Consider the following 13719-nt stretch of genomic DNA (forward strand, 5'->3'; position numbering starts at 1 on the left):
GCTGTGGTTATGTACAGAACACGGATATCAGTGTTCACTTTCATGCGCTTTGTCTCTTTGAATCAAAGGGGGTGATATGAAAGTGTGATGGGGTCTTTCCTATACACGGTATGTGGCTGATACAGCTGATTTGAATAACAGGAGAGCTGGGGAAGACCTTTGTAAGCCCCTGAAGTGGAAAAAAGAGACTGTCACGAGTGGGAATATTATATGCATGCAGATAACAGCGACAATGGAACGTATTAACACCGATTATGCCTGATGGAGGTTTTATGACAGAGATATTACATTTTCCTTCCCCACTGACCCCATCAGTCATCAGAACAAACACCAGCATTCTCCAGATTAATCTGTTTTACTCTCAATCCTTTGCTCTTTTGAACATGTTCTTAATTAAATTACTATTTAGAATTATTTAAATATATACACTTTATTCTTAAACACGGAGATAAGCCTATAGGCGAGACTTCTGCTTCATTAGCCGCTATAGGGAAATAATGAGAGTAACAACATGCAGTAAAACTGTTTGCACTACAAGTGTGTTAATAATTAAGAGAATACATTGAGATAATATGGTAAGACACACTAGTTAGCAATATCAAGAGGCAAAAGCTTTTTTGTACAGGTAAAAACAGCTGGATGCAGATAAAACCAGAAGCCAGACCCATAAAATTTACCGTAATTCCAAGATGACAATACGTAACCTTCTACTCGGAGCTGGCGGCATTCTCGGACTCAGAGGTAGCGCCTATAGCACCTAAATGAATCTGGCGGCAGTCAGGTGGTCTCACAGAACATTATGTAAAAACCATAGACTGTAAAAAATATGGACGTAATGTCCGTAACGTCACCCGTAGGTTTCTGAAGAGCGTTTTTGAAGCTCATAGTGGGCGGGATTTGGCGTGTCATTTTGGAATTGCGTCATTACGCGTCACTCCCGGATAATAGAAAATGGCCAATAAGGTGGGACGTAGGTAGAGCAGGTTGCTGAAAACACGCCCACCTATCGTGATAGTGGTGACAGCAGCGGCAATCCACCTGTCACTCAAGTGGCCACCGCCCTTAATTATGCAGAACTTTAAAGGGTTCATCGGATGCAAAACTAACTTTTACACGTGTTTGAACATTATTGTGTGTTGGCAGTTTGTGTACACAACCACCCTACAATGATAAAAATTTTCCCATTTTAAAATCAGCTCATTCTCAGCTTCTTGTCATTGTGACGGCACACAGACAGAGGCCACTCCCATGATAGTTGATTGACATGAGCGCCTTACCTTAGACCCGCCCTCACCGGGCTGAAACACTCCGACTCCGACCGCCATTGTGTCGACTCAGGTCCAGAGGAAGACAAGAATGCCTCAAATTGAGCGATTGAGGTGTTCTGTTGTTGGATGCAATGAACATAGCAGTCATTTACTCCCGACATCTGAGCCGCTGAAGACGCAGAGGTTTAACGTTACTTTCGTTTTTAAAATGAAAGCCAGTTCCCATCTACATATGCATCTATGTTTGTGCGAATCGTTCCTTCAGCTTCACCCACAGCAGAAGTGAGTATAAGGTTTTTTTATGCATTTTTGCAAATGACCTTTCTTAATAATGTGCTTGTTGGCAAGTTTCGCCACTAAATGCGGCTAAACGCTGCTAAACGCGGCTAAAATAAACATCACATCCCATGCAGAGAGGGGCGGGGCGAGCAGAGCTCATTTGCATTTAAAGGGCCATACAATAATATGAGTTGATGTTTTGCAGAGCTGATTTTGACAAGGTAAAAGGGTGTTTTTAATACTACTATTGAGAATTTTTAACCAAAGTATATTATAGACTTTTCATTAAGACCCTAAAGAATCATATGAACTTGTGGAAAATGGGCATCCGATGACCCCTTTAAGGCTTAATATAACTTAAACGGATGAGTTATAAAAAAAATTAACCCCCTCACAGTTGACATGAAGGGCAAAATTAGCTATATAAACCAAAACCACTTTTGGTACCAGCCTGTCAACATATTTTTTTCTGCTGTAAAGTTGGGCATTTTCCCGCTCTCTCTATTGAAACCAATACGGAAGTGACTTAAACTGCAATTCATTGACTGGCCGCTAGAGACTTGCTCCAAAAGGGAGTCAATCCCATAGACTCCCCATGTTAAAATGGCCAACTTTACAGCAGAAAAAAAAATGTTTACAGCCTGGTACAAAAAGTGGTTTTGTTCTATATAGCTAATTTTGCCCTTCCTGTCAACTGTGAGGGGGGTGATTTTTTTTATAACTCATCCGTTTCAGTAACCTACGGGTGACGTCACGGACACTACGTCCATATTTTTTACAGTCTATAGTAAAGACACATAATTCAGCTTTGAGTTGAATGTCGTGTTGTCTATCTCTAAATTACTGTAATTACGACATGGCGTTAAGGCATTTAAACATAGGCTACATCAGCAACTGTTAAATGCATTTTCCACGTGGAGATATTAAATATGTACATTTAAGTGACAGTAAGTAATTAGCACAAGTTCTTACTAAAGTTGTCTCTTAGTACTGTAGTTATTTTATGTTAAATAATTTAAACTTTGCCTAAAAATGAACATATTGATGACCGTATAAATTAGATTGTTTTTATACTTTATGTGTGTACTGTGTATATTTATTATGTGTATATATAAACACACATATGTATATATTTGTAAAAATATTTTTATATAAAACTTGTATATGTTTTATTTATATTTTAAATCTAACAAATTGTTTGTTAATATACACATGTATGTGTGTGTATTTATATATACGTAATAGATATACACAGTACATATAGTATACAAACATAAACTTTTATATCGATTAATCGCGACTAATCGTTTTGCAGCTCTAAAATATTTATTTATTTATTTGTATTTATTTATTCAGCAAAAATACTGGAAATTTTCTGCCAGGAAATGATCTGTTAACACTTTTTTTTATTAAATAGGTAATTAAAATAATACTTTAATAAGGGTAAAACAAATAGATATGAAGAATTCCCTCATATTAACACAATACACACTTATGGGATAATTTCTTATGTTCATTTAAGTTAAAAAAAAGTCATTTTTAATTGTAAAAAAGCGGTTGTGCGATTATTCGCAAATTGCTAAACATTATAGATGTTCAACATATATTTGGGGATTCAATTATTGTAAATTCTATTAGTGCAAAATGTTATATTTTAATACTGTTAAATAAACTGTTAAAACAGTGCTTTCAGACTCTAATGGGTATTTGAAGCCTTATAGACCCTGGACCACAAAACACACAGGTATATTTGTAGCAATAGCCAAAATTATTAGGATATTAAAATCAAGTTCTATGAAAATATTTTGTAAATCGCCTGCTGTAAATATATCAAATCCTATTTTTCAAATAGTAAAATGCATTGCTAAGAACTTCATTGGGACAACTTTACAGGTGATTTTCTCAATATTTAGATTTTTGGCACCCTGAGATTCCATATTTTCAAATAGTTGTACCTCAGCCCTATCCTAACAAACCATATATCAATGGAAATCTTATTTATAACCTTTCAGATAATGTATAAATCTCAATTTTGAAAAACTGACTCATGAGGGGTTTTGTGGTCCAGGGTCACATATGCATATTCATAAAACCCCACTGACAAATTTTATTCAGAATGCAATGCAAGGTGGGCTTCATTAGAATTTGAGTTATTGAGTGTATTATTGGTAACACTTTATAGGGTTATTAACTACATTAGTTAACATGAACTGAGAGTGAACAATACTTATACAGCATTTATTAATGTTAGTTAATGTTGATTTCAGCATTTAATGCATTATTAAAATCACAAGTTTTGTTTGTTAACATTAGGCTAGTTAATGAACTGTGAACTAACATGCACAAAGAATGAACAACTGTATTTGTATTAACTAACATTAACAAAGATTAATAAATACTGTGATAAACATGTTGTTCATTGTTCGTTCATGTTATGAACTAATGTTAACAAATGACACCTTTTCGTAAAGTGTTACTGTATTATTTTAGCGGTCCATGAAGTTCCATGGGTCAAATGAGCTCACAGTATTCAACACTGAATCACACAGATCATTTTCTGTAGAACTTAGTCAAAACCGGGGTTCATAGAATAGATGAATAGATAATTGTTGCATACAAGATCTGTCTGCCACTTACCGTTTCTTACATCACGGCATAGATCTTTCATCTAGAAAGTTTTGTCCTTATATAGAAAAGCCAGAGATGTGTGTAGAGTTTTTGAGTGTGAGAAACCCTGCTATTCGCAAGGCATGCAGATTACATCATTCAAAACCATTAAGAGATATTATTAAATCATCAAGGTGGAAATTCAGATATTAATATTCATTGTTGGTTATCGTGACACCATCACATGTGGCTGAAACTGCTCCCAACTACCTATTGAAATGTTTAATTTGTCCTCCATGTACTGGAAATAACAACCACAGATTTGCAGATCAAAGGCAGTCAGCTTCTGAAAAGTGTTTACTCACCAACAGAAAAAACTCCTTTGAATACTGGCCAAGCACTGCACATCATTTTATGTTTCCACATACTTCTGTCACATTGCTCATTTAAGTAGCTCCGTTTCGGTTCTACATTTGCATGGTCATCCTACAAATGTTTCGCCATGTTTGCACTTTAATTGAGGCCATTGACTGAACTAGTTCTGTACCCGAATTTAATTCATTTAAACCACAAAGGTTTCAAGCTGACATGCTTGAAACGTATTATACACTATATACTTAATACACATGTAATAACAACATAATTACTATCATTTATGTATTTTATTTTAAACTGAAGCAAAATGTGTCCTCATTCCCTAAAAATCATTTAGTGAAAAGAAAAAAATCTTTTTCATGCACTGAAAATAGGGCTGCACAATACAAGGGAAAGATCTTACATTTTTTTAAAAAATTAAATTAAAATGCAATAAAAAAAAAAAAATAAATAAAAAAAACACAGGCTTCCTGTGCTTGTTATGGGCTGCATAATTTGGCCAAAACTTTGTTATATCAATACGGCTATAAAATGTTAAAAATTATAATTTATTATTGCTAAAGTTATTGCTATTATCCAAAAACACATTTTAAAAAAACTTACAGTACAACAGACTAATTTAATCTAAGACTAATTTTAAACAGATTCTTATTGCACAAGAAATGTATTGTCTTACATAAACCATTTTTAATTTTAAAAATGTATTTTACCAATGACAGAATATCTAAATATGCTGCTAAATATTAATTAGGTTATTAAAATAGTACAAAACTTGTCTGTTCAAATTCTTTAAAGTATGCTTTTTCCTCATGAATGTATAAAGTTTTAAACTAAATTAGATGCTGCAATAGGGAGCTTAAGCTAAATTAGATATTTGTACAAAATTATATCTTATTCAAATACAAAAAACTTATTGAGTGACAAAACAGCCTTTTTATGTACTCCACAAAAAAGAAAAAAAAAAAAAAGAAAAAAGATTTTTCTAATAAAAACTTAGAAAAATTAAAAAAAATTAAAATTGCTGTGCTTGTTTGTAGGGCTGCATAATTTGGCAAAAAAAATTGTCAAGAATTTAAAATTATAGAAAATAGTTTTTATTAGTTATAATCTTATATTAATAATTTTATATAGTATTATTATCCAAAAACATTAAAAATGACTAATTTAATCTAAAACCAATTTTAAGCAGATTCTTTCTGGAGAAATGTATTGTTACATAAAGACAGAGCTTGGAACATTTTTACATTTTAAAATTAATTCTACCAAAGACTATAGAATATCTAAATATGCTTCAAAACAGATGATTAAAATAGCACAAAACTTGTCTGTTAAGATTTAAAATGCACTTTTTCCTCAAATGTATGAAGTTTTAATCTAAATTATATATTTGTATAAATGTATATCTCACTCAAAAACTTTCCATATATTTTTATCACAAACAGCTTAGTTTCGTAACTTGTTTCACGCAATTGTGGAAAATTCAAGGTTCATTTAAGGTCTGTGACGTTAATTTCTTTTAACTTGATGATTACAATTCTTAGCGATCTTTGAGTTAGAATAATTCTGAAACTGTATTGGAAACAACGTGCATACGCACATGTACCTGCAGCTGTCAACAAAACATTTCATCATTAGGTTTGCTTTTTCCACCTGATGTGGTTAAGTCACAGTCATTTCGGTGAATGTAGGGTGTTCATTTCGCAGTTAAGTCGGAAGCTGACAATTACTTGAAGCGTTTTTGAAGAAAGCATGAAATTAGATGAAACGACTCCAAAAAGTGTATTTGGATTATTACCCAATCTTTATTTGCATTACAATATCGAATACAAAAAGACAGATGTTTAGTTCTTGTATCCACGGCTGGCTCTGCGACCACGGGCACGCTCGAACTTCCTGCCTTTGGAGCGCACGTAGGGTCTAGAAGACAGAGAAAGATGCTTTGAGTTGAACAATTCGTCAAAACGATCAACTTGTATCAAAATTCAAGTTTATGAGGGCTTAAAATTCAAGTGCATAGGGAATTCCTTACTTGGTGTGGCTGTGTGGGGTTCCAGGAGCTTTACCAAAATGCCTGTACACCTCTCTGCCCTTACGGGGTCCTGCGGACAAACAAGACAAGTGCATTAACCCTGAGAAAGCTACAAAGATGGAATTGAATTTTTACTGCAGTTGTGTGCTTGCTTTACACACACGTACCTGACAACAGAACGGTTCCCTTTCCTCTAGGTGCAGTAAGTGCCAGCTGGTCAAAGGTCATGATCTCTCCACCAGCTTGCAAGATCCTGCGGCGAGCACGGTCGGTAAACTTTAGGGCACACACCTGTGAGAAGACAGAGGAAAGAGAAAGGTTCACTTACACATTCACATAACCTCATACGTGTTCTCATTGCCAGGTAAAATACCCCTACAATATTTTGCAGTTGTTAAAACGTCTAAACACCCAACACAGAGACTTCATGAATGTTTGTATATTACAAAAAAACCTTTACAGTCACCAAGACACATGAAGTGTAGTAAACAGTACTATTTGTATTTGATGATTAAAAGCATCATTATCCATGGTAATAATCTGTGAACTTTTGAATCAGTGTACATTCATTTGAAGAGGAAAAAATGCATATATAATGCACATTACGTTGTTTCATTCTTAGCTCATTACTATTATATAGTAATTGTATACTTTCTATGCATTCAATACCATTAAACATTTAGCAAATGTTATGAAAACTGAAGCAAAATGTGTCCTCATTCCCTAAAAAAAAGAGGGAAAAAAAAAGCCTTTCATGTACTGAAAATAGAGCTGCACAATATAATGGACTAATCCAATAATGATTTTGATTATAAATAGCAAAAATGCTAAATGTATTACAAAATTACAGGTTAGTAGTGCTGCATAATTTGGCCAATAGGGCAATAAAATTATAAAAATTACTGTTATCCAAAAACACATGAACAAAACTGCCATTCAGTGAAACACTAATTTAATTCGTTCTTATTGAACAGGCAAGTATTGCCTATCATAAAGTGTAAGTTTGGAACATTTTTACATTTAATTAATTTGACAAATAACAGATTATCTAAATATGAACAAATGATTTTTTTTTAAATGTCTTACTCAAACTAAAAAAAAAATGCCTTTATCTTAAAGTGAAGCAAAACGGATCTACATTCCCTAAAACTCATCAGTGAAGGACAAAATAGCCTTTTTTGTACTAAAAAAGGGTTGCACAAAATAAATAATTCTAATAAAAACGTACAAAAATTTTTAATAAAATTACCAGTTTGCTATGCTTGTTTGTAGGGCTGCATAATTAGGTGAAAACTTAAATTATGCCATAAAGTACAACGGACTAATTTAATCTAAAACTAATTTTAAACAGATTCTTAAGGGACAAGAAATCTATTGCGTTACATAAAGAGCGAGTTTGGTAGAAAGGTTTTTTAAAGTAAAAGTTCCAATGACATAATAGCTAAATAAGCTGCAAAACATTAGGTGATTAACATAGCACAAAAGATTATTTAAAAAATGCTTCTTCCTCATGAATGTATAAAAGTTTTAAGCTAAATTAGATACAAATTTCTATCTTACTCAAAAAAAAAAAAAAAAAAAAAAAAAGGACATGATCATTTTAATATCTACTTTAACCAATCAATTATTTTAACCATTTGCTGAAGTACCAATCATTACAAGTATGGGAGGATGGCCGGTGTATGTTGCATTCCCAAATGCACGTCAAACACTTTATATTTAAAAAAAAAAAAAAAAAGTCTTATTTTGCACATATGCTGAGTTACTGCTGGATTAAAAGCATCAGATTGGACAAAACATGACTGAACGTGCACTGGGTCATGTTTGCATAAACTAGGGCAAGCTGAACTGAAACTATTGACCTCAAACTTAAGACCAGAGCAGTTTTCATCTCACAGTTAAGTTCTGCAGAGATTTCCATCAACTCTTAAAGTGAAGCAAAATGGGTCTACATTCCCTAAAACTCATCACTGAGGGACAAAATAGCCTTTTTATGTACTGAAAATAGGGTTGCACAAAAATAATAATTCTAATAAAAAAAAAAAAATTACACAAATTAAATACAATTACAGGTTTGCTGTGCTTGTTTGTAGGGCTGCATAATTAGATGAAAACTTTGTTTCAATAGGGCTATAAAATTATAGAAATTACATTATAATTAATTATTGCTAATGTTATTACTATTATGCAAAAACACACTGAAAAAATTGCCATACAGTACGACAGAATAATTTAATGCAAAACTAATTATATACATTCTTATTAAACAAGAAATGTATTGACAAAGAGATCATAAAGAGACAATTTGGAACATTTTTACTTTTAAAAATAACGTTAAATGACAGAATATCTAAATATGCTGCAAATCATTAGATGATTAGAACAGCACAACACTGTCTGTTATGATTTAAAAGATGCCTTTTCCTCATGAACGTATAAAGCTTTCAGCTAAATTAGACTTTTGTACAAATGTGACCCTGGACCAAAAAACCAGTCTTTAAGTCGCTGGGGTATATTTGTAGCAATAGCCAAAAATACACTGTATGGGTCAAAATGATTGATTTTTCTTTTGTCAAAAATCATTAGGAAATTAAGTAAAGATCATGTTACATTAAGATTTTTTGTAAAGTTCCTACTGTAAACCTATCAAAATGTAATTTTTGATTAGTAATATGCATTGTTAAGAACTTAATTTGGACAACTTTAAAGGTGATGCTCAGTATTTTGATTTTTTTTTGCACCCTCAGATTCCAGATTTTCAAATAGATGTATCTCGGCCAAATATTGTCCTATCCTAACAAACTATACATCAATAGAATGCTTATTTATAAGATTAGTAAAATTTAACCTTATGACTGGTTTTGTGGTCCAGGGTCACAAATTTGTATCTTAGTCAAATACAAAAAAAAAAGCCTTTTATTTTAAAGTGAAGCAAAACGGGTCTGCATTCCCTAAAACTCGTCATTAAGTGAAAAAATAGCCTTTTTAATGTACTGAAAATAGGGCTCCACAAAGAATTGTTGTTTGTACGGCTGCATTATTTGGCAAAAAAAATTGTTTCAATAAGGATATAAAATGATAGAAATTGCTAAGGTTGTTATTATTATTATCAAAAAACACATTAAATATGAAAACTGATTTTAAGCAAATTCTTACTGGAGAATAAATGTATTCTGTTACATAAAGACAGAGCTTGGAACATTTTTACTTTTTAAAATTAATTCTACCAATGATGGAATATCTAAAGCTGCAATTAAATTACAGGTTCGCTGTGCTTGTTTGTAACACTGCTAAATTTGGCCAAACCTTTGAATGTGTATCAATAGTGCTATAATACAATTACAAATATTACTAATTTTAAAAATTAGTGATGTTATTACTATTATCCAGAAACACATTCAAAAAAGAATTTAAGAAAAACATGATCATTTTAATATCTACTTTAACCAATCAATTATTTTAACCATTTGCTGAAGTACCAATCATTACAAGTATGGGAGGATGGCCGGTGTATGTTGCGTTCCCAAATGCACGTCAAACACTTTATATTTAAAAAAAAAAAAAAAAAAACAGTCTCATTTCGCACATATGAGTTACTGCTGGATTAAAAGCATCAGATTGGACAAAACATGACTGAACGTGCACTGGGTCATGTTTGCATAAACTAGGGCAAGCTGAACTGAAACTATTGACCTCAAACTTAAGACCAGAGCAGTTTTCATCTCACAGTTAAGTTCTGCAGAGATTTCCATCAACTCATTCCTTCTCAACCAGCAGGTTGGATCACACTAGGGGGCTTTAGCAAACTTCCAGGAGGGCCAAAGGATGACAGGAACGACAGCCAAAATAAATCCGCAAGCCTCCTTGTAATAAAACTCAGGCATTCGGATAAAGATAAATGCATGATGGAGGTTTGAGCTATTCACATGGTCAGTCGCACTTGTTTAATTTTATAAAAAAAAAAAATCAGTTTTGTATTATTCATTTAAATATCCTATTTAATAATAGGAAAATGGACACGTTATTAGTTTCAAAGTTCTGTATTGCATTTTGTCAAAACGACGGAAGTTTGCAGAAGTTAATGCATCCTCTTATTTACATAAAGTAAAAATTTGACCCAGATTTTTTTTGTTGTTGTTGTCGAAATCATACATTTACAAAATGCATTAAACACCTGTTGCACTAACCGCTCACTTCAAATGCACGCTGTTTTTGTTTTTAACAGCCCCCACTCACTGTAGGAGTGCTGATGAAATATTGCTCGTGTGAAACTTTAAAATGCATGCAAGTTACCACAAAGCACAACTGCTATCGTACGGTGCTTGACAATGGGTAAAAAGACTTTATGAAATGACTTTTGGATTTGCCCCCTCTTGCAATCTCAGATGTAGATTCAGATGGCCATTAAATTAACACAAACTTTTGTCAAGAAAGTAGAAAGTCATTTGACCAGGATTGTATATGCAGAGGTGGGAGGAAAACAGACATGCTGGATTTAAATGCCAATAAAACCTTCTGCAAATGTTGAAGATACATTTTAATTTACAAATTTACAATTAAAATATTAAAATAATCTAACTCAATTATAATACTAAAATACACAAAATCAACATGCACAATAGTCACTTTCACCTTCAATAAATTGTTGTTTTTTTGGACCAAAATCAGCAATCACCAGGTCAGTCATGCAGTTCAGCATCACTTAAGGGGAGACACTGCAGGCAAAAATGCTGTTTTGTCATGCACCTGTCAAGTTTGAGATTTTGGGCTTTTTGGTTTTTCATAAAGTGTTTTTTCAAACTAGTGTAAAGAAAACATCCAAAAACACTGTTAAGTGTTTCTTATATATCACTGTATTTATTTGTGTCAATAGATTTCAAACACAATCCATATTTTTAAAGGCGGTTTTCTCAAAATGAGTTTTTTCTTCTACACTGAACCATAAACCTCCACTTCAGCAGCACTTACACACACCAACTTCACATTTTTATTCCCATCTATATCCTGTAGGTTTTTACAGATTTCATACAACATTTTATTCCCCCAAAAATGGTAAAAAAAAAAAAAAATAGTGTTTCCTGTCTGTTCTAAGTTTTTTCTGAATTATGTCATGACGAAATGATACCCAAAATTCCCTCTGTAAAAACATTTGACTCTAATGTATCAAAAAAAATTAACCATGAATTTTGAAACTGACTTCATCCAGTGTTTAGATTTGTGTACTAGAAATGTAAGCAAATTGGCACATTTTTTATTAAATAATGCCTCATTTGCATATTTAAACCTAACATTTTAGAAAACTTGTAATACAAAAAATGTTTGCAATTATCAAAGTAATCAATCAACTGGGTAAGTATGACGATAACTATTAGTTAATATTTTTCACCTGAAGTGTCTCGCCTTAAGACCAAATTTCACACGAATGCATGGGGAGAATCAAAAGCAAGACGGATATGCGGACAGACGGACCGTCAACACAAAGCTTATTTATACAGACATGTATAACACTTTTAATAGCAATGATTCCATCAACCTATTTTTATCTGCATTTTGAAGTATCGCTTAAGAAAAAAGTGATGGAACTGCCAAATTTCTAAAGAAAATCCCTTGATTCACCAAGAAGTGTTCATGCTCGCTCAAGGTGGTTTTTGACTTGTTCGAAAAAGAGCTAATGCGAAAGAGTTAATTACCAAATCAATTCCTCCACGAACACAAAAAAAAAAAAAAAAGTCATGTGACTTTGCGCTATGGGACGGCATTACCTGACTAACCAGCGGACCAATTTTGTTGCGTCTGCTCACTATTAGGTGCAAGTAATTTATTATATGAAAATTACTATATTCAGAGGCTTCTCCTACTTTTCTTAGTGACATTTAGTGTCAGTTTATTAGTAAGTGATGAATTTGTCTCATTGGATAGAAATGGTGCTTGCAAATGTTTTATGCGATATTTCAGTTTTGCGTCCAATTTAAATTTGCCACTTTGGATGGAAACCCAGATACTGTCTGGCCTTACCTTCAGTTTAGGGATTTTCAGAATCCTGACATCGTCAGTAACAGTTCCCACAACAACAGCAGTCAGGTTTTCACGGCCTGGAAGCTTCATCTTACGGATCTAGATAGGAATAAAAAACAGTGAAGTTTGAACGAGATTAAAAAACAAAAATGGTTCACTTGAGTGACAAGGCTTAACACAATGGGGCAAATGTGAGATCTGCACATTTCAGCAATAAAAACTTGGTTTAAACTCACCAGTCGGGACAAGGCCATAGGGGGACGGTTGGTCTTGCTCATGAAGAGTCTCCTCAGAATGACCTTGTTGAAGGGAGCATTACAACGGCGAGCCAGGAATCTGTACAGCTACAACACAACAACAACAACAAAAAAGCATTGGTATAAAATTAAAACAACAAAAAGCAATGCAACCAGCCATATTAATCTTTATTTTATTATTTGCTTATCTGCTTTGAGTTACATTACGGTCCTTACCTTCACCAAGAGCCTCAGGTAAATATCCTGACTTCTGGGCTCCTTCCTGTGAACCTTACGGTCCTTGTTGTGTCTGATGTCAACTCCCTATTAGATAAAACAAAATCAATTACACACCAATAAAAGGAATCATTATTTATAAAAAAAAAAAGTGGAGCAGGGTGTCAGAATTAGCACGTTTTCAATAAATTACACTGGCATAAACTTACACATGTTTACTTGCCACAAAGATACATATTTGAGCAACAATGGCTAGAATAACTACAAAACCGACGTAAACTGAAAATAACGTTATAACGTTCATATTAATTCATTTGTCTCATATTTGCTGTAACTCATGTGGCTCAGAGAAGCGAGAGCGGAGTTAGCTTAGCCAACACGAGTTTGCTTAGGTACTCTTCCTTCAGTCTAGGCAATTAAATAAAAACGCCAGCAAATATTGTATGAATATCTGAGTATACAAGTCTTAATAAGACAGTGACACGTTGTCGTTAGACATCCGTGAGTACTTTGAGACACGACACATGAATGGACTCGTATCTCCAGCTCTGCGGCCCGGTGTACATAAGCCGACATTTAATTATAAATTCACATACAATCCACAACAATACGCATATTTTTTCACTGGTAGCACTATGTAATGCTTCTAAACATCATCTGCGGCGAAATTAGA

The 13719-nt window shown here is 33.3% G+C and overlaps 1 protein-coding gene across 1 annotated transcript; it reads right to left on the bottom strand.

The window, feature by feature from the left end:
- Positions 1-6307: 6307 nt before the first annotated feature.
- Positions 6308-13166, bottom strand: rpl18 (ribosomal protein L18). The gene is made up of 6 exons (XM_073847417.1): positions 13047-13166; positions 12810-12917; positions 12574-12672; positions 6726-6849; positions 6559-6628; positions 6308-6446 (listed from the first exon to the last, which is right to left on the bottom strand). Exons 2-6 carry the CDS (start codon positions 12849-12851, stop codon positions 6371-6373), a joined length of 411 nt encoding a protein of 136 aa, XP_073703518.1. The 5' UTR covers positions 12852-12917; positions 13047-13166; the 3' UTR covers positions 6308-6370.
- Positions 13167-13719: the final 553 nt, after the last annotated feature.

This window comes from Garra rufa, chromosome 9, assembly GCF_049309525.1.
Source record: "Garra rufa chromosome 9, GarRuf1.0, whole genome shotgun sequence".
NCBI lineage: Eukaryota > Metazoa > Chordata > Actinopteri > Cypriniformes > Cyprinidae > Garra > Garra rufa.